This window comes from Lissotriton vulgaris, chromosome 6, assembly GCF_964263255.1.
Source record: "Lissotriton vulgaris chromosome 6, aLisVul1.2, whole genome shotgun sequence".
Lineage (NCBI taxonomy): Eukaryota > Metazoa > Chordata > Amphibia > Caudata > Salamandridae > Lissotriton > Lissotriton vulgaris.
Genome location: NC_141694.1, coordinates 1,239,656,407 through 1,239,679,152, shown reverse-complemented (window position 1 = coordinate 1,239,679,152; position 22,746 = coordinate 1,239,656,407). Strand labels below are relative to the sequence as shown.

At 47.4% G+C, this 22,746-nt stretch overlaps 1 protein-coding gene across 2 annotated transcripts in view; it reads left to right on the top strand.

The window, feature by feature from the left end:
* NT5DC1 (5'-nucleotidase domain containing 1) overlaps nucleotides 1-22,746 on the top strand; it is a 1,423,540-nt gene that overhangs the window by 883,132 nt on the left and 517,662 nt on the right. For both annotated transcript variants that reach the window (XM_086927341.1, XM_086927342.1), the window contains exon 7: nucleotides 5,679-5,853. In XM_086927341.1, coding sequence (XP_086783467.1) covers nucleotides 5,679-5,853 — 175 coding nt within the window. The remainder of the gene's footprint in view (nucleotides 1-5,678; nucleotides 5,854-22,746) is intronic.

Genomic DNA, 22,746 nt, shown 5'->3' with positions numbered 1-22,746 from the left:
CTACATGCAGCCACGGTCAGGATCTATTCTGAATTTCTAAAAAGTTAGAGTTCAATGGGAGCTTAAAATGTATCCTCATAATAATGAATATAACAGTTTAGCATATTTATTAGTACCAAGTCATTTCATTAAGAAAATGCCATTAGTATTATCATTGAGAAAACATCTATATTTACAGTCCATTAACAGAGCAGGTTATAATGAAACATCAATAGATTTATGAAAATTCAAAATAATGTATGATTGTTTCTGAGCCATCTCAATTCAACTTCCTAGCCTAAATATGTTGAAATTCATTGTTAACTCTCATGAGTATTCCTTTATATTGTTCTTTGAAGGATTATTGTAACCACAGCTAACACGTGTTTCGCAGCATGACAACTGTTTCTTCAGGGCCCAAATTCTGTTAACAACGTAGCTGACAAATAGTCTCAACCAAAGGACAATGCAATAATGCTTTGACTTTTTGTAGTTTTATTTAGCGTAAAGTCGACCTGAAGGTATCAGAGTGCTTTCTGTGAGCACCAGTTGCGTTACTAACAGAAAAAAATATATTAATAAATTAAATTAAAACAGCTTACCTGCAAGCGGGACACTAAATCTTCCACCTCCTCGATGGTCTTCTCTCCTCAAGGCAGACAGGCAGGCTCCAAACTCCCTTCACCAATCCTAGTGCTGCTCTCACAGGCTTGAGAGCAGCGCTAGGATTGGTGAGAGCAGCCTCACTTGGCTTTCTCCAACCTAGCTTTCCTAAGACAGCTGGGATAGAGAGGTTTAAAGTACACATGGGCCAAAAAGACATGCGCACTCTAAACTGAAAGTGCCCTGCTCTCTCTGCTGCTGTCATTCAGCAGCAGCCCCGCCCCCGTCCTGGCGCTCCGTTCGGGACAGGGTGAAAAAAAATAAAATGGTAATGAATTAACTTCATTACCATTTTATTTTTCTCTCTGGGGCGTTTCAGTGGGGCTAAGCTCCTCCGCTCAAACGGAGGAGCCGCCCCTGATTCCAACCCATCATTTTTCCCCACTGTGCCGCTCTACACAGAGGCCAACTTAATGCAGATCAGCACTAACTCTGCTCCTCATAGGAATATCCAGCACATACCGTGATCCTCTCACCTCTTCACTCTCGGTTTACATTTCCTTTTTTTAATTTGGAAATGTGAGATTCTCAGCCCTGAACCTCGCTGACTAAGCCACGCCCCTCGGAATGTCCTGAGAATCTGCCAGATCTGTTAGAAAACCCAAAACACCTAAACACCTGACTTTCCCTCAAAAGCAGAACACTTCTGTGGAAAATAATAGAGATCAAAGTGCCTTTGTTTAATGTTCTATTTATTGAATGACAAATCAAATTACCAGTTATGTTGGGGGATAATGATGATGATACACAGTAGTTGTGCCAGCGATGGAAAAACTATCTTGCTGCAGTCCCTGGTCTTTTTTTCAAGCATATTTCATGTCATTGCTGAGCTCCTCTGAGAAGAGTGATTTTTTTTTATTTTTTATTTTTTTTATTTCAGTAATTTTTTATTGAAAATTATATTTACATGGTGCAGAGGATATACATGGGAGATAACTGAAAACATGATTGCCCCAGCGTATTTCCCTCAAAACATAATAACAGTAGTTAGTAGTTGTTAAAGCAGTGCGTAAAAAATGTAATAGAAAACTTCCGTGCAGAAAGCACTAGGTGGCAGTGTTAGCCCACAAATGTATTAAAGTGTTGCAGAAAAATAAATGGAAAGCTGCAATGTCGGTACAGAAACTGTTTCTTTTCGGTTCCTCATTTGGTAAACTCTTTTGGCAGAAGGGCTGCATTTGCATTACAAACACAAGTTAAAAATTGCTGTGCCTGATTCACGAACTTAAACTGAGACGAAAGTCTAACTTTACGACTTTCGGTTTTCACAAAGGGGATTTACGAGTAGTAAAGTTAGACTTTTGTCGCAGTTAAATTTAAGACTAAAACGTAAGTTTAACAGAGACAAAAGTCTAACTTTCTTACTCGTAAATGCCCTTTGTGAATACCGAAAGTTTTAAAGTTAGACATTTGCCTCAGTTAACCTTTGGGAAGCAGGCACCTAGTGTATGTATATATATGTAAATGTAAATGTAAATGTAAATGTATAGGCATTTATATAGCGCTCTACTTACCCGTAGGGTCCCAAGGCGCTTCGACCGCTGCGAAACCCTTCCTGGCTTCCCTGAGAGATGGTCCCTTAATGGGTATCTCCAGGGTGAGAGGGCATCCCCGGCGGTCTGGTGGGGCCGTTAGTGAAGATGAGGCAAGCTAATGCCCAGAGTTGCCGAGTGTGATCGCTGATCAGAGTGGGCACCGAGGCGAGAGAATTATCGAGTCCGCTGACCCTGGTCCAGAAACCTGCCGCGCCGGGAATCGAACCCTGGTCCCGGGCCGTCTTCTGCTCTCGGGTCTGCCGCCTCTAACCAGTGAGCCACACTACTATATATATATATATATATATTGGTCCTGATTCACAGAGGTAAACTGAGACAAAAGTCTAACTTTATGACTTTCGATATTCACAAAGGGCATTTACGAGCAGCAAAGCTAGACTTTTGTCTCAGTTTAACTTAAGTTTAACAAAACTTAAGACAAAAGTCTAACTTTTCTACTTCTAAATGCTCTTTGTGAATACCGAAAGTCGTATCGTTGGACTTACGTCTCGATTTACCTTTGTGAATTGGGCCCTACGCCACTCAATTCTTCTCTACACCACTGTACTGTATGCCACTGCTCTCTACAGCAGTCTACTCTGCACCACTCTACACCTTCACTCTGTGGCACTCTACGCTAAAGTACTCTATGCCACAACACTCTACCCACTACACATTTGCCACTGAATGCTACCATGCACCACCCCACTCTCCGCCACTTCACTCTACGCCATTCTACTCTACAGCAATGCACTCTCCGCCACTGAACTCTATGCCACTCTACTGTGCAGCTCTGCAATCTATGCCACTGTGCTCTACTCCGTGCCACTCTACGGCACTCTACCCTACTACACTTTACGCTACCCCACTCTGCATTACTCCACTCTATGCCACTGCACTTTATGCCAATCTACTCTAAGCCACTCTAATTTACTCTGCACTACTGCACTCTACAACACTGCACTCTACAACACTGCACTCTACAATACTCTACTCTAGGCCACTGCACTCTACGCCACTTCACTCTACTCTGAAGCAAGGTATTATATGCCACTCTGGGGTGTTCCACTCTATGCCACTCCATTCTATGTCACTGAAGTCTACCCTGTGCCACTCCATTCTGTACTACATTGCACTCTACATCACTGAACTCTATGCAATTCTATTCTACTCTGCACCACTCTACTCTAAGCCTCTCTAACCTTCACCACTCTACTCTACGCCACTGCACTCTACACCTATGCACTCTACCCTTCTCCACTACACTCTGACACACTACTATGCAAAACTGCACTCACCCCCATTGAACTCTAAGCCACTCTATTCTGCACACTGAACTCTATGCCAATGCCCTCTGCTCTGCACCACTCCACTCCACTCTACTCGGCACCACTGCACTCTATGCCAGTGCCCTATTTTCTGCACCACTCCACTCTGCAACATTGAACTCTATACCACTGCACTCAATGCCAATTCACTCTAATCTGTACCACTCCACTCTACGTCAGTGCACGCTAAGTCACTACTCTGTGCCCCTGCACTCTAATCTGCACCACTCCACTCTACTCTATGCCGAACTATTCCACTCTGCGCCACCCCACTCTATGCCACTGCAATCTACGCTGCACCACTCTACACCACTCTACCCTGCACCACACTACTCTGTGTGTCTGTGCTCTGTCACTCTACTCTAAAAAAAACTGTACTCTACACCACTTTACTCAAAACTAATGCACTTTACACCAACTACTCTGCAACGCTGCACTCTACGCCACTATACTCTACTCTGCACACTCTACTCTATGTCACTGCATGCTACGCATTGCGCTCTATGTTACTGCACTCTACACCATTCTATTCGACTGGGCATCACTGTATTCCACACCACTGCTCTCTACACCACTCTACACTGCACCATTCTACCCCTCTACGCCACTGCACTCTATGCCACTCTGTTCTACTCTGCACCACTGTATTCTACACCACTCTACACTGCACCACTCTACTTTTCTGCAATCTACACCACTCTACACCACTGCACTCTACTACACTCTGCTCTTCAAATCTGCACAATCTGCCACTCAACTGTATGCTACTCTACACTCCATGCCACTGCACTTTATCCTGCACCCCTCTACTCTATGCCAATGCCCTCTATTCTGAACCAATCCACTCTGTGCCATCACTGCACTATATGCCGCTGCAATCTTCACTGTGCCATTCCACTTTACTCTACTCTGCACCACTCCAGTCTATGCCACTTCCCTGTACTCCACTCCACTCTACAACACTGTACTCCACTCTATGGCAGTTTACTCTTCCCCACGAATCCACTCTATGACAATATACTGTGCTCTATTACACTCTACTCTGCTCCACTCTATGCAACACCCTCTATGCCACGCCCGGACACTCTAAACCATTCCACTCGGAGACACTACGCCACTCTGTGCCACTCTACGATACTCCATCCACTCCACTTTACAACACTTTATTCCACTCCACTCTATGTCATTCAACTCTACTCCACTCTATGCCCTTCCACACTGACACTTTACTCCCTCCATGACACTCAACAACACTCTATGCCACTCCACAACACCCCACTCTACACCACTCCACGCTACTCTACGCCCACTTGATAACACTCCACGCAACTTTGCTTTATGCCACTAACTTTAAGCTACGATGATCAGCAGCCACGCTGTTCTGCAACATGGATAAAACATATTGGCAAAGCCAACGGCTCCTGCATAGTCGAGACCTACAGACTTTGCCAATGCTTGTTTACATATTGGTCCTATCATATCACTTCGCCACCATAGGGTGGACCATCGACGGAGAAACAGCAATGCATCCTGTTCGAAAATCGTGTCTGTACAGTACTGTGGGTGCGATTCTGAAGGTTATGTCACTGCACAGTTTGGAACTTGAGTTATGCAAGCTACCTCTGCACACATGATCGTAAATATGTCGTGTCAACAGGAAGGGCTGGGAAGGGGCACTCCAAAGCTTACGTGTATACAAAGATTCTCTGGAAGAAGCCCCACCTCCTACACCCTCCTTACAAGTTCCCAAAATAAATGTTTCTTCAGTAAACCAGCACTCGTTCTGTAAATGTATTTCATGTTCCCGCTGAATTGTCCACAAATTCTAGAAACTGCTGCCATCGTGTGGCCAAAATGGGAAACTATTTTAAAACATTTTGAAAGAAGGGAATTAATATATGAACTTCAATTGTATGCGATAGATGTGTAGGAATATCACGTTTTAGGCCACCCGTTTAATTTGGTTCAAGGCTTGACTTAATCAACGTAAGCGTTTCAGAAGCAAAAATGCCCGTTCTGCCTTCTTCAGGCCTCAGTTTTTGAAACAGAGAGGACTGAGCATTTTTGCTGTGGTTAAACGCAGAGATCGCTTTTTTATTTTTTTTGCTTACCTTGAGATTTACATTTTTATTTCTGAAGGAAGTTTATGAGTTTCTTTGATTTTGTTTTTCAGAAGGCGCAGGCCTGTTTTTTCCGGCACTGAAAGAGAATCCAAGCAAGTATTTGCTCCCTTGCCCCGAATCTGTTAAAAGCTGGATCCGAAAATTGAAGGAAGCGGGGAAGATTATAGTATTAATCACCAGCTCTCACAGTGACTACTGCAGACTCCTCTGCGAGCACATCCTCGGGTAAGTGCCGCAGACTATACAAGACTTACTAATGCTGCAGTCAGACTTCGAGAGAAGGACAAGTGGCTTCGCTCCTTTAGCAGTGCTTAATCTGAAAAAAACAGGGGCCTTATTTATGAGGCCTTGCGACACTTTCGTGGCGCCGTTGCGTCACTTTTTGTGCCATGTTGCGCCCTATTTACAATGTGACGCATCTAAGCAGATGAGTAACTTTGTAAACCCCTGCGCTACATTATATCTGTGCCAGGTATAATGTATGCAGGGTGGACGTTTCCCCGCAAAAAGCCTTGCAGATGTGGTGCAGTGAAATCTATCAGATTTCACTGCACCACTTCTAGGACGCCACAGCGTAAATATCTTGCACCTGTCTCACAGCAGGCGTAAGACTGACACCGACCCTTTCACATGGGGCTTGCCCCATGCGAAAGGACACATTGATGGAGTTGCATCTGTTTTCAGACACACCCCGCAATGTGTCACTTTTGCACCTACAGATACGTCAGAAATACTTACGTATCTGTAACTCCTTGTGACATGGAGTGTCGTACATTAAATATGCGGCATCCATCCTGCCCCAAGGAGGGCGCAGTGAAAACTGTTGCATCGCTGTTTTCGCGCAGCGATGCAAACGTTTTCATAAATTAGGCCCCAGGTTTTCTTAGGAACCCGTTGCTGGTGCTGTCAAATGCTGGGGTTGCTGAATACTAAAGTTGCATAATCTTGATTCCACCTCGTGTCTTTTTCGATGCTATTCTACATTTCCTTTCTTTTTCATCTCTGCTTTCTCCCTTTGTCACCGTTTTCCTGTCCTTCTAAACCTATGACATGAGAAAAATCCAAGTTCCCAAAAACGATTGTGCTCACAGTTTACAAGCACCAGCACAAATTAAACACTGAGCATTAGGTCGTTATACATGCACATGTTTCTCTATGTGGGATATCTGACCCACTACCTTAAAATTATTGTTATTATATTTTGAGACCAGTCATTAAGAAGTCTTGTGAAGTGATTCCTTATGCACTGTCTACCAATTGCTGTTTTTAACAATATATGGTCAAATTCACAAAAATGAGTTCAAAATATGTTCGTGTAGGTGTTGTCCTACGTCTTCAGCTATTTTTCAACTTTCTCAACAATCACAAAGGTTTCCAAGAGCCTATGACTGTCCAGTGGAATACTTTTTTGCATGAGCAAATATTCCCATTACTTTTTGATAATGCAGTTGCTAACTTTATTTTTTCTACATGTCGAAAATAACTTCCCACTTGGAATAACTCCTTCACCTGAAGTCTTCCCATGATTCATTGCCATGACAAGTTTCGCAGTAACTCCATATTGAACCCACGCATTGGTTGACAGTGTTTATAATACTGTGTTTGACGCACAGATTGTCTTGTCCCCTTTTACATTAAAGCGTATATGAAGCCCACATTGTCATGACAATTTCCATAGTGACTCAGCATGCAAAGTACACATTCATGTCATGGCAGTCTATGCTCTGCAAACTGGTTATTGGACGAAAATGTCCCAGGATTAGCAAATGCATGTGTATCCCAACCCTGAAGTCCTGACTGCATGTGCAACTTTTTGTTTAGTTCTGCAGTCATGATAACTGCTTGTGCGCTGAGGCCTGGGCCTGTCCTTGATAACGTGAAGTCCAGAATCCATTAATGCTTGTGCACTGAGGCCTGGGCCTGTCCTTGATAACATGAAGTCCAGAATCCATTACTGCTTGTGCACTGAGACCTGGGCCTGTCCTTGATAATGTGAAGTCCAGAATATGTTACTGCTTGTGCACTGAGGCCTGGGCCTGTCCTTGATAACGTGAAGTCCAGAATCCGTTACTGCTTGTGCACTGAGGCCTGGACATGACCTTGATAACGTGAAGTCCAGAATCCATTACTGCTTGTGAACTGAGGCCTGGGCCGGTCCTTAATAAGGTGAAGACCAAATTCCGTTACTGCTTGTGCACTGAGGCCTGGACCTGTCCTTGATAACGTGAAGTCTAGAACCTGTTACTGCTTGTGGGGTGAGGCCTGGACCTGTCCTTGATAACGTGAAGTCAAGAACCTGTTACTGCTTGTGGGCTGAGGCCTGGACCTGTCCTTGATAACGTGAAGTCCAGAATCCTTTACTGCTTGTGCACTGCGGCCTGGACCTGTCATTGATAATGTGAAGTCCAGAATCTGTTACTGCTTGTGAACTGAGGCCTGGGCCGGTCCTTGATAACGTGAAGTCCAGAATCCATTACTGCTTGTGCACTGAGGCCTGGGCCTGTCCTTGATAACGTGAAGTCCAGAATCCATTACTGCTTGTGAACTGAGGCCTGGGCCGGTCCTTAATAAGGTGAAGACCAAATTCCGTTACTGCTTGTGCACTGAGGCCTGGACCTGTCCTTGATAACGTGAAGTTTAGAACCTGTTACTGCTTGTGGGCTGAGGCCTGGACCTGTCCTTGATAACGTGAAGTCTAAAACCTGTTATTGCTTGTGGGCTGAGGCCTGGACCTGTCCTTGATAACGTGAAGTCCAGAATCCATTACTGCTTGTGCACTGAGGCCTGGACCTGTCCTTGATAACGTGAAGTCCAGAATCCATTACTGCTTGTGCACTGAGGCCTGGGCCTGTCCTTGATAACGTGACATCCAGAACCTGTTACTGCTTGTGCACTGAGGCCTGGACCTGTCCTTGATAACGTGAAGTCCAGAATCCATTACTACTTGTGCAATGAGGCCTGGCCTGTCCTTGATAACGTGAGGTCCAGACCCTGTTACTGCTTGTGCACTGAGGCCTGGACCTGTCCTTGATAACGTGAAGTCCAGAATCCGTTACTGCTTGTGCACTGAGGCCTGGGCCTGTCCTTGATAACGTGAAGTCCAGAATTCTTTACTGCTTGTGCACTGAGGCCTGGACCTGTCCTTGATAACGTGAAGTCCAGAACCTGTTACTGCTTGTGCACTGAGGCCTGGACCTGTCCTTGATAACGTGAAGTCCAGAACCTGTTACTGCTTGTGGGCTGAGGCCTGGACCTGTCCTTGATAACGTGAAGTCCAGAATCCATTACTGCTTGTGCACTGAGGTCTGGGCCGGTCCTTGATAATGTGAAGTCCAGAATCCGTTACTGCTTGTGCACTGAGGCCTGGACCTGTCCTTGATAACGTGAAGACTAGAATCCATTACTGCTTGTGCACTGCTGCCTGGACCTGCCCTTGATAACGTGAAGTCCAGAACCTGTTACTGCTTGTGGGCTGAGGCCTGGACCTGTCCTTGATAACGTGAAGTCCAGAATCCATTACTGCTTGTGCACTGAGGCCTGGACCTGTCCTTGATAACGTGAAGTCCAGAATCCATTACTGCTTGTGCACTGAGGCCTGGACCTGTCCTTGATAACGTGAAGTCCAGAATCCATTACTGCTTGTGCACTGAGGCCTGGGCCTGCCCGTGATAACGTGAAGTCCAGAACCTGTTACTGCTTGTGCACTGCTGCCTGGACCTGTTCTTGATAACGTGAAGACTAGAATCCATTACTGCTTGTGCACTGCTGCCTGGACCTGCCCTTGATAACGTGAAGTCCAGAACCTGTTACTGCTTGTGGGCTGAGGCCTGGACCTGTCCTTGATAACGTGAATCCCAGAATCCATTACTGCCTGTGCACTGAGGCCTGGACCTGTCCTTGATAACATAAAGTCCAGAATCCATTACTGCTTGTGCACTGAGGTCTGGGACTGTCCTTCATAATGTGAAGTCCGGAATCCATTAATGCTTGTGCACTGAGGCCTGGACCTGTCCTTGATAATGTGATGTCCAGAATCCGTTACTGCCTGTGCACTGAGGCCTGGACCTGTCCTTGATAACGTGAAGACTAGAATCCATTACTACTTGTGCACTGCTGCCTGGACCTGCCCTTGATAACGTGATGTCCAGAATCCATTACTGCTTGTGCACTGAGGCCTGGACCTGTCCTTGATAACGTGAAGTCCAGAATCCATTACTGCTTGTGGGCTGAGGCCTGGACCTGTCCTTGATAACGTGAAGTCCAGAATCCATTACTGCTTGTGCACTGAGGCCTGGACCTGTCCTTGATAACGTGAAGTCCAAAATCCATTACTGCTTGTGCACTGAGGCCTGGACCTGTCCTTGATAACGTGAAGTCCAGAATCCATTACTGCTTGTGCACTGAGGCCTGGGCCTGTCCTTGATAACGTGAATCCCAGAATCCACTACTGCTTGTGCACTGAGGCCTGGTCCTGTGCTTGATAACGTGACGTCCAGAACCTGTTACTGCTTGTGCACTGAGGCCTGGGCCTGTCCTTGATAACGTGAAGTCCAGAATCCATTACTGCTTGTGCACTGAGGCCTGGGCCTGTCCTTGATAACGTGAAGTCCAGAATCCACTACTGCTTGTGCACTGAGGCCTGGACCTGTCCTTGATAATGTGATGTCCAGAATCCGTTACTGCCTGTGCACTGAGGCCTGGACCTGTCCTTGATAACGTGAAGACTAGAATCCATTACTGCTTGTGCACTGCTGCCTGGACCTGCCCTTGATAACGTGATGTCCAGAACCTGTTACTGCTTGTGCACTAAGGCCTGGACTTGTCCTTGATAACGTGAAGACCAGAATCCATTACTGCTTGTGCACTGAGGCCTGGGCCTGTCCTTGATAACGTGAAGTCCAGAATCCATTACTGCTTGTGCACTGAGGCCTGGGCCTGTCCTTGATAACGTGAAGTCCAGAATCCATTACTGCTTGTGCACTGAGGCCTGGGCCTGTCCTTGATAACGTGAAGTCCAGAATCCATTACTGCTTGTGCACGGAGGCCTGGACCTGTCCTTGATAACGTGAAGACTAGAATCCATTACTGCTTGTGCACTGAGACCTGGACCTGTCCTTGATAACGTGAAGTCCAGAATCCATTACTGCTTGTGCACTGAGGCCTGGACCTGTCCTTGATAACGTGAAGTCCAGAATCCATTACTGCTTGTGCACTGAGGCCTGGGCTTGTCCTTGATAACGTGAATCCCAGAATCCACTACTGCTTGTGCACTGAGGCCTGGTCCTGTGCTTGATAACGTGACGTCCAGAACCTGTTACTGCTTGTGCACTGAGGCCTGGGCCTGTCCTTGATAACGTGAAGTCCAGAACCTGTTACTGCTTGTGCACTGAGGCCTGGACCTGTCCTTGATAACATAAAGCCCAGAATCCATTACTGCTTGTGCACTGAGGCCTGGGCCTGTCCTTGATAACGTGAATCCCAGAATCCATTACTGCTTGTGCACTGAGGCCTGGGCCTGTCCTTGATAACATAAAGTCCAGAATCCATTACTGCTTGTGCACTGAGGTCTGGGACTGTCCTTGATAATGTGAAGTCCAGAACCCATTACTGCTTGTGCACTGAGGCCTGGGCCTGTCCTTGATAACGTGACGTCCAGAACCTGTTACTGCTTGTGCACTGAGGCCTGGGCCTGTCCTTGATAACGTGAAGTCCAGAATCCATTACTGCTTGTGCACGGAGGCCTGGACCTGTCCTTGATAACGTGAAGACTAGAATCCATTACTGCTTGTGCACTGAGACCTGGACCTGTCCTTGATAACGTGAAGTCCAGAATCCATTACTGCTTGTGCACTGAGGCCTGGACCTGTCCTTGATAACGTGAAGTCCAGAATCCATTACTGCTTGTGCACTGAGGCCTGGGCTTGTCCTTGATAACGTGAATCCCAGAATCCACTACTGCTTGTGCACTGAGGCCTGGTCCTGTGCTTGATAACGTGACGTCCAGAACCTGTTACTGCTTGTGCACTGAGGCCTGGGCCTGTCCTTGATAACGTGAAGTCCAGAACCTGTTACTGCTTTTGCACTGAGGCCTGGACCTGTCCTTGATAACATAAAGCCCAGAATCCATTACTGCTTGTGCACTGAGGTCTGGGACTGTCCTTGATAATGTGAAGTCCAGAACCCATTACTGCTTGTGCACTGAGGCCTGGACCTGTCCTTGATAATGTGAAGTCCAGAACCTGTTACTGCTTGTGCACTGAGGCCTGGACCTGTCCTTGATAACATAAAGTCCAGAACCCATTACTGCTTGTGCACTGAGGCCTGGACCTGTCCTTGATAATGTGATGTCCAGAATCCATTACTGCTTGTGCACTGAGGCCTGGGCCTGTCCTTGATAACGTGACGTCCAGAACCTGTCACTAATTGAGCGCAGAGGCTAAGCCTGTCCTTGATAACGTGAAGTTCAGAACCTGTTACTGCTTGTGTGCCGAGGCCTGTCCTTGATAACATGAATTGCATAACGTGTTACTGCTTGTGCGCGGAGGCCTGGGCCTGTCCTTGATAACGTGAAGTCCAGAACCTGTTACTGCTTGTGCACTAAGGCCTGGACCTGTCCTTGATAACGGGAAGTCCAGAATCCATTACTGCTTGTGCACTGAGGCCTGGACCTGTCCTTGATAACGTGAAGTCCAGAATCCATTACTGCTTGTGCACTGAGGCCTGGGCCTGTCCTTGATAACGTGAATCCCAGAATCCACTACTGCTTGTGCACTGAGGCCTGGTCCTGTGCTTGATAACGTGACTTCCAGAACCTGTTACTGCTTGTGCACTGAGGCCTGGGCCTGTCCTTGATAACGTGAAGTCCAGAATCCATTACTGCTTGTGCACTGAGGCCTTGGCCTGTCCTTGATAACGTGAAGTCCAGAACCTGTTATGTGCACTGCTGCCTGGACCTGTCCTTGATAACGTGAAGACTAGAATCCATTACTGCTTGTGCACTGCTGCCTGGACCTGCCCTTGATAACGTGAAGTCCAGAACCTGTTACTGCTTGTGGGCTGAGGCCTGGACCTGTCCTTGATAACGTGAAGTCCAGAATCCATTACTGCTTGTGCACTGAGGCCTGGGCCTGTCCTTGATAACGTGAATCCCAGAATCCATTACTGCTTGTGCACTGAGGCCTGGACCTGTCCTTGATAACGTGAAGTCCAGAATCCATTACTGCTTGTGCACTGAGTTCTGGGACTGTCCTTGATAATGTGATGTCCAGAATCCATTACTGCTTGTGCACTGAGGCCTGGACCTGTCCTTGATAATGTGATGTCCAGAATCCATTACTGCTTGTGCACTGAGGCCTGGACCTGTCCTTGATAACATAAAGTCCAGAATCCATTACTGCTTGTGCACTGAGTTCTGGGACTGTCCTTGATAATGTGATGTCCAGAATCCATTACTGCTTGTGCACTGAGGCCTGGACCTGTCCTTGATAATGTGATGTCCAGAATCCATTACTGCTTGTGCACTGAGGCCTGGACCTGTCCTTGATAACGTGAAGTCCAGAATCCATTACTGCTTGTGCACTGAGGCCTGGGCCTGTCCTTGATAACGTGAAGTCCAGAACCTGTTACTGCTTGTGCACTGAGGCCTGGGCCTGTCCTTGATAACGTGAAGTCCAGAACCTGTTACTGCTTGTGCACTGAGGCCTGGACCTGTCCTTGATAACATAAAGTCCAGAATCCATTACTGCTTGTGCACTGAGGCCTGGGCCTGTCCTTGATAACATAAAGTCCAGAATCCATTACTGCTTGTGCACTGAGGTCTGGGACTGTCCTTGATAATGTGAAGTCCAGAACCCATTACTGCTTGTGCACTGAGGCCTGGGCCTGTCCTTGATAACGTGACGTCCAGAACCTGTTACTGCTTGTGCACTGAGGCCTGGGCCTGTCCTTGATAACGTGAAGTCCAGAATCCATTACTGCTTGTGCACGGAGGCCTGGACCTGTCCTTGATAACGTGAAGACTAGAATCCATTACTGCTTGTGCACTGAGACCTGGACCTGTCCTTGATAACGTGAAGTCCAGAATCCATTACTGCTTGTGCACTGAGGCCTGGACCTGTCCTTGATAACGTGAAGTCCAGAATCCATTACTGCTTGTGCACTGAGGCCTGGGCTTGTCCTTGATAACGTGAATCCCAGAATCCACTACTGCTTGTGCACTGAGGCCTGGTCCTGTGCTTGATAACGTGACGTCCAGAACCTGTTACTGCTTGTGCACTGAGGCCTGGGCCTGTCCTTGATAACGTGAAGTCCAGAACCTGTTACTGCTTGTGCACTGAGGCCTGGACCTGTCCTTGATAACATAAAGCCCAGAATCCATTACTGCTTGTGCACTGAGGTCTGGGACTGTCCTTGATAATGTGAAGTCCAGAACCCATTACTGCTTGTGCACTGAGGCCTGGACCTGTCCTTGATAATGTGAAGTCCAGAACCTGTTACTGCTTGTGCACTGAGGCCTGGACCTGTCCTTGATAACATAAAGTCCAGAACCCATTACTGCTTGTGCACTGAGGCCTGGACCTGTCCTTGATAATGTGATGTCCAGAATCCATTACTGCTTGTGCACTGAGGCCTGGGCCTGTCCTTGATAACGTGACGTCCAGAACCTGTCACTAATTGAGCGCAGAGGCTAAGCCTGTCCTTGATAACGTGAAGTTCAGAACCTGTTACTGCTTGTGTGCCGAGGCCTGTCCTTGATAACATGAATTGCATAACGTGTTACTGCTTGTGCGCGGAGGCCTGGGCCTGTCCTTGATAACGTGAAGTCCAGAACCTGTTACTGCTTGTGCACTAAGGCCTGGACCTGTCCTTGATAACGGGAAGTCCAGAATCCATTACTGCTTGTGCACTGAGGCCTGGACCTGTCCTTGATAAAGTGAAGTCCAGAATCCATTACTGCTTGTGCACTGAGGCCTGGGCCTGTCCTTGATAACGTGAATCCCAGAATCCACTACTGCTTGTGCACTGAGGCCTGGTCCTGTGCTTGATAACGTGACTTCCAGAACCTGTTACTGCTTGTGCACTGAGGCCTGGGCCTGTCCTTGATAACGTGAAGTCCAGAATCCATTACTGCTTGTGCACTGAGGCCTTGGCCTGTCCTTGATAACGTGAAGTCCAGAACCTGTTATGTGCACTGCTGCCTGGACCTGTCCTTGATAACGTGAAGACTAGAATCCATTACTGCTTGTGCACTGCTGCCTGGACCTGCCCTTGATAACGTGAAGTCCAGAACCTGTTACTGCTTGTGGGCTGAGGCCTGGACCTGTCCTTGATAACGTGAAGTCCAGAATCCATTACTGCTTGTGCACTGAGGCCTGGGCCTGTCCTTGATAACGTGAATCCCAGAATCCATTACTGCTTGTGCACTGAGGCCTGGACCTGTCCTTGATAACGTGAAGTCCAGAATCCATTACTGCTTGTGCACTGAGTTCTGGGACTGTCCTTGATAATGTGATGTCCAGAATCCATTACTGCTTGTGCACTGAGGCCTGGACCTGTCCTTGATAATGTGATGTCCAGAATCCATTACTGCTTGTGCACTGAGGCCTGGACCTGTCCTTGATAACATAAAGTCCAGAATCCATTACTGCTTGTGCACTGAGTTCTGGGACTGTCCTTGATAATGTGATGTCCAGAATCCATTACTGCTTGTGCACTGAGGCCTGGACCTGTCCTTGATAATGTGATGTCCAGAATCCATTACTGCTTGTGCACTGAGGCCTGGACCTGTCCTTGATAACGTGAAGTCCAGAATCCATTACTGCTTGTGCACTGAGGCCTGGGCCTGTCCTTGATAACGTGAAGTCCAGAACCTGTTACTGCTTGTGCACTGAGGCCTGGGCCTGTCCTTGATAACGTGAAGTCCAGAACCTGTTACTGCTTGTGCACTGAGGCCTGGACCTGTCCTTGATAACATAAAGTCCAGAATCCATTACTGCTTGTGCACTGAGGCCTGGGCCTGTCCTTGATAACATAAAGTCCAGAATCCATTACTGCTTGTGCACTGAGGTCTGGGACTGTCCTTGATAATGTGAAGTCCAGAACCCATTACTGCTTGTGCACTGAGGCCTGGGCCTGTCCTTGATAACGTGACGTCCAGAACCTGTTACTGCTTGTGCACTGAGGCCTGGGCCTGTCCTTGATAACGTGAAGTCCAGAATCCATTACTGCTTGTGCACGGAGGCCTGGACCTGTCCTTGATAACGTGAAGACTAGAATCCATTACTGCTTGTGCACTGAGACCTGGACCTGTCCTTGATAACGTGAAGTCCAGAATCCATTACTGCTTGTGCACTGAGGCCTGGACCTGTCCTTGATAACGTGAAGTCCAGAATCCATTACTGCTTGTGCACTGAGGTCTGGGACTGTCCTTGATAATGTGAAGTCCAGAACCCATTACTGCTTGTGCACTGAGGCCTGGACCTGTCCTTGATAATGTGAAGTCCAGAACCTGTTACTGCTTGTGCACTGAGGCCTGGACCTGTCCTTGATAACATAAAGTCCAGAACCCATTACTGCTTGTGCACTGAGGCCTGGACCTGTCCTTGATAATGTGATGTCCAGAATCCATTACTGCTTGTGCACTGAGGCCTGGGCCTGTCCTTGATAACGTGACGTCCAGAACCTGTCACTAATTGAGCGCAGAGGCTAAGCCTGTCCTTGATAACGTGAAGTTCAGAACCTGTTACTGCTTGTGTGCCGAGGCCTGTCCTTGATAACATGAATTGCATAACGTGTTACTGCTTGTGCGCGGAGGCCTGGGCCTGTCCTTGATAACGTGAAGTCCAGAACCTGTTACTGCTTGTGCACTAAGGCCTGGACCTGTCCTTGATAACGGGAAGTCCAGAATCCATTACTGCTTGTGCACTGAGGCCTGGACCTGTCCTTGATAAAGTGAAGTCCAGAATCCATTACTGCTTGTGCACTGAGGCCTGGGCCTGTCCTTGATAACGTGAATCCCAGAATCCACTACTGCTTGTGCACTGAGGCCTGGTCCTGTGCTTGATAACGTGACTTCCAGAACCTGTTACTGCTTGTGCACTGAGGCCTGGGCCTGTCCTTGATAACGTGAAGTCCAGAATCCATTACTGCTTGTGCACTGAGGCCTTGGCCTGTCCTTGATAACGTGAAGTCCAGAACCTGTTATGTGCACTGCTGCCTGGACCTGTCCTTGATAACGTGAAGACTAGAATCCATTACTGCTTGTGCACTGCTGCCTGGACCTGCCCTTGATAACGTGAAGTCCAGAACCTGTTACTGCTTGTGGGCTGAGGCCTGGACCTGTCCTTGATAACGTGAAGTCCAGAATCCATTACTGCTTGTGCACTGAGGCCTGGGCCTGTCCTTGATAACGTGAATCCCAGAATCCATTACTGCTTGTGCACTGAGGCCTGGACCTGTCCTTGATAACGTGAAGTCCAGAATCCATTACTGCTTGTGCACTGAGTTCTGGGACTGTCCTTGATAATGTGATGTCCAGAATCCATTACTGCTTGTGCACTGAGGCCTGGACCTGTCCTTGATAATGTGATGTCCAGAATCCATTACTGCTTGTGCACTGAGGCCTGGACCTGTCCTTGATAACATAAAGTCCAGAATCCATTACTGCTTGTGCACTGAGTTCTGGGACTGTCCTTGATAATGTGATGTCCAGAATCCATTACTGCTTGTGCACTGAGGCCTGGACCTGTCCTTGATAATGTGATGTCCAGAATCCATTACTGCTTGTGCACTGAGGCCTGGACCTGTCCTTGATAACGTGAAGTCCAGAACCTGTTACTGCTTGTGCACTGAGGCCTGGGCCTGTCCTTGATAACGTGAAGTCCAGAACCTGTTACTGCTTGTGCACTGAGGCCTGGACCTGTCCTTGATAACATAAAGTCCAGAATCCATTACTGCTTGTGCACTGAGGCCTGGGCCTGTCCTTGATAACATAAAGTCCAGAATCCATTACTGCTTGTGCACTGAGGTCTGGGACTGTCCTTGATAATGTGAAGTCCAGAACCCATTACTGCTTGTGCACTGAGGCCTGGGCCTGTCCTTGATAACGTGACGTCCAGAACCTGTTACTAATTGAGTGCAGAGGCTAAGCCTGTCCTTGATAACGTGAATCCCAGAATCCATTACTGCTTGTGCACTGAGGCCTGGACCTGTCCTTGATAACGTGAAGTCCAGAATCAATTACTGCTTGTGCACTGAGGCCTGGGCCTGTCCTTGATAACGTGAAGTCCAGAACCTGTTACTGCTTGTGCACTGAGGCCTGGGCCTGTCCTTGATAACGTGAAGTCCAGAACCTGTTACTGCTTGTGCACTGAGGCCTGGACCTGTCCTTGATAACGTGAAGTCCAGAATCCATTACTGCTTGTGCACTGAGGCCTGGACCTGTCCTTGATAACGTGAAGTCCAGAATCCATTACTGCTTGTGCACTGAGTTCTGGACCTGTCCTTGATAATGTGATGTCCAGAATCCATTACTGCTTGTGCACTGAGGCCTGGACCTGTCCTTGATAACGTGAATCCCAGAATCCACTACTGCTTGTGCACTGAGGCCTGGTCCTGTGCTTGATAACGTGAAGTCCAGAACCTGTTACTGCTTGTGCACTAAGGCCTGGACCTGTCCTTGATAACGGGAAGTCCAGAATCCATTACTGCTTGTGCACTGAGGCCTGGACCTGTCCTTGATAAAGTGAAGTCCAGAATCCATTACTGCTTGTGCACTGAGGCCTGGGCCTGTCCTTGATAACGTGAATCCCAGAATCCACTACTGCTTGTGCACTGAGGCCTGGTCCTGTGCTTGATAACGTGACTTCCAGAACCTGTTACTGCTTGTGCACTGAGGCCTGGGCCTGTCCTTGATAACGTGAAGTCCAGAATCCATTACTGCTTGTGCACTGAGGCCTTGGCCTGTCCTTGATAACGTGAAGTCCAGAACCTGTTATGTGCACTGCTGCCTGGACCTGTCCTTGATAACGTGAAGACTAGAATCCATTACTGCTTGTGCACTGCTGCCTGGACCTGCCCTTGATAACGTGAAGTCCAGAACCTGTTACTTCTTGTGGGCTGAGGCCTGGACCTGTCCTTGATAACGTGAAGTCCAGAATCCATTACTGCTTGTGCACTGAGGCCTGGGCCTGTCCTTGATAACGTGTATCCCAGAATCCATTACTGCTTGTGCACTGAGGCCTGGACCTGTCCTTGATAACGTGAAGTCCAGAATCCATTACTGCTTGTGCACTGAGTTCTGGGACTGTCCTTGATAATGTGATGTCCAGAATCCATTACTGCTTGTGCACTGAGGCCTGGACCTGTCCTTGATAATGTGATGTCCAGAATCCATTACTGCTTGTGCACTGAGGCCTGGACCTGTCCTTGATAACATAAAGTCCAGAATCCATTACTGCTTGTGCACTGAGTTCTGGGACTGTCCTTGATAATGTGATGTCCAGAATCCATTACTGCTTGTGCACTGAGTCCTGGACCTGTCCTTGATAATGTGATGTCCAGAATCCATTACTGCTTGTGCACTGAGGCCTGGACCTGTCCTTGATAACGTGAAGTCCAGAATCCATTACTGCTTGTGCACTGAGGCCTGGGCCTGTCCTTGATAACGTGAAGTCCAGAACCTGTTACTGCTTGTGCACTGAGGCCTGGGCCTGTCCTTGATAACGTGAAGTCCAGAACCTGTTACTGCTTGTGCACTGAGGCCTGGACCTGTCCTTGATAACATAAAGTCCAGAATCCATTACTGCTTGTGCACTGAGGCCTGGGCCTGTCCTTGATAACATAAAGTCCAGAATCCATTACTGCTTGTGCACTGAGGTCTGGGACTGTCCTTGATAATGTGAAGTCCAGAACCCATTACTGCTTGTGCACTGAGGCCTGGGCCTGTCCTTGATAACGTGACGTCCAGAACCTGTTACTAATTGAGTGCAGAGGCTAAGCCTGTCCTTGATAACGTGAATCCCAGAATCCATTACTGCTTGTGCACTGAGGCCTGGACCTGTCCTTGATAACGTGAAGTCCAGAATCAATTACTGCTTGTGCACTGAGGCCTGGGCCTGTCCTTGATAACGTGAAGTCCAGAACCTGTTACTGCTTGTGCACTGAGGCCTGGGCCTGTCCTTGATAACGTGAAGTCCAGAACCTGTTACTGCTTGTGCACTGAGGCCTGGACCTGTCCTTGATAACGTGAAGTCCAGAATCCATTACTGCTTGTGCACTGAGGCCTGGACCTGTCCTTGATAACGTGAAGTCCAGAATCCATTACTGCTTGTGCACTGAGTTCTGGACCTGTCCTTGATAATGTGATGTCCAGAATCCATTACTGCTTGTGCACTGAGGCCTGGACCTGTCCTTGATAACGTGAAGTCCAGAATCCATTACTGCTTGTGCACTGAGGCCTGGGCCTGTCCTTGATAACGTGAAGTCCAGAACCTGTTACTGCTTGTGCACTGAGGCCTGGGCCTGTCCTTGATAACGTGAAGTCCAGAACCTGTTACTGCTTGTGCACTGAGGCCTGGGCCTGTCCTTGATAACGTGAAGTCCAGAACCTGTTACTGCTTGTGCACTGAGGCCTGGGCCTGTCCTTGATAACGTGAAGTCCAGAATCCATTACTGCTTGTGCATTGAGGCCTGGGCCTGTCCTTGATAACATAAAGTCCAGAATCCATTACTGCTTGTGCACTGAGGTCTGGGACTGTCCTTGATAATGTGAAGTCCAGAACCCATTACTGCTTGTGCACTGAGGCCTGGGCCTGTCCTTGATAACGTGACGTCCAGAACCTGTTACTAATTGAGTGCAGAGGCTAAGCCTGTCCTTGATAACGTGAAGTTCAGAGCCTGTTACTGCTTGTGTGCTGAGGCCTGTCCTTGATAACATGAATTGCATAACGTGTTACTGCTTGTGCGCGGAGGCCTGGGCCTGTCCTTGATAACATGAAGTCCAGTACCTGTACAGTGATTTGGAGGGACTGCACCAAACGTGCCCTTACAGCTGGTATAGGACTACTGTCCTTGCCTTGGGTAAGTCACAGAAAACAGTGGTAGTGGCTGGGTCTCAGTGAGAGTGGCATAAGAGAAGGACACACAGAGAGAATGCTCCCATACAAACCTGGAACTTGTGCCCAGGGAAGTTCAAAGTGGTGAAAGGTGTATGAACTGATATGTTTAAGTTATTGTGTTTGCTTTTATGGCAATTGCCGTAATAAAGCTATGCGATTATATGTACATCGTACTAGTGTGATACTCTTGAGTCACCTACAGCTGTGTCTAATCAATGCCTATCCCATGCTATCCACGGCAGGCTGTATATATTAATGACTTCAATAACAGGGAGATGGAACCAGAGGGGTGTAGCTCCTCCTTAAAGACTACAAATAACAGCCCTGTGCATGAAAACTCTACTGCATTTTATGGTATACTTCTTTTGCTCTGAGACTTAAGTGCTTTCTTTTAAGAAAAAGATAAGCACTGAGTGGGACAGTACATTATTGTGTCTGTTGGTTAACTTCTGAGTCCTTGTCTCCCACAATATCTCCCTGAGGAGCCTTCAGCGGATTGCCCTCATTGCTCTTAATGTTAAGCGCAGAAAGGATGTGATCAGCCCAGTTCTCAAAACCATAGTAGGACACACCCCATGACACCAATGGCAACTGGATGGAAAGAAAATTGGTCCACCCAACCAATCCAAGCCATCCATCTAAAGTTTCTGCCCTCTCAAGTCCCTTCTCCCAAATATTTCCTAAATGGAACTAGCAGCTTAAGGTCCATGTAATGGATGTCATGATCTGCACAAATCACACAAAACATAGCTCTAGTTGCCATGCTCTTTCGAGTGGGCACCATTTGCTGTTTAACAATGCATTAGATTGATTTGAATTAATTCACTACATGACTTACTAGATCTGGGTATTCAAAGCCATTCCATGACAAGTCTTGACAAGGGTGAGATTTCTGGACTTTTACACTGAGAGGCTTTGGCTTGTGTCAAGTTGTGTAAGGCAGTGTATTTGAAGAGGGTGCTGGCACTTGTTACACCTTCTCAGGATGGTTCCTGTTCTTTATGTGGACAATATGGACATTTCTCAGCAGGACTGTCATTCTTTGAATGTGCCAGCAGCACTTTAAAAAAAATATTTTTATTGATATAAATAACAGTAGCAGGGCATAAGTCTGATAAAAGGTACATACATTGGGTATGGCAGAGCATAACATATAATAATGTCAGTACATTATGCAATAGATTAAAATGGCATAAATCCGTCTCCATTGGTACAACTCTCGAGTCACCAAGTCTTTGCCGTCCCCTAATCCGAATCACTCTCTGCATCTGTCATTGGTGGATAGCATAGATACCCTCTATATTCATTCCAAGTACCCCAAATTTTGTCCCTTTTCAGAGGGCACCACCGGTGCAGGTACACCACTCTCTCTGCTAACATTGCTGCATCAAGATCTCTGCACCAGTCTACAAGTGCGGGTACCTCCCCAGATCCCCAATATTTGGCTATATTCCGTTTACTTCTGAACAAGACTGCTGTACGTTAAATAGAGTAGTCCCTGCAGTTTGTGGCGGGGCTGTTCTTTTAAATGGATACAATGTTCACTTTGAATTGCTGCAATAGGTTCAGTAGGGCAATGCCTGCAGTCCTCATCGGGCCTGCCAAACCTTTAGTGATTGAATTGTGCCCCATCCACTGGAACTATAATGATGTTAAGATTGAATGTATTGATCCAAAAGAACACTAAGCCACCTGACTAGGATCATTCATGCAGAAGTATGAGTGTTCCGACAAGACGTTGTGGGTGGTTCCTAAGGAGCAGGACTTGATAAGCGCGCTGAGCGGTCTCCTGTATCATTCAGAAGAGTGTTTGGTAGCAAAATGCAACAGAGGCTCTAAAGAGAAAGTTGTGTGGCCATGACTGTGGCCCTGTGTGATCCATTCTAAAGGTATCACTGAAGTATAGTGAGTTTATGAGGTAAATTAGGCAGGGCAAGGACCCTATGGAAACAGGGCTAGAGGAGATCTGAGACACAGAGTAGAAAGAGGGGCTCACATGGAA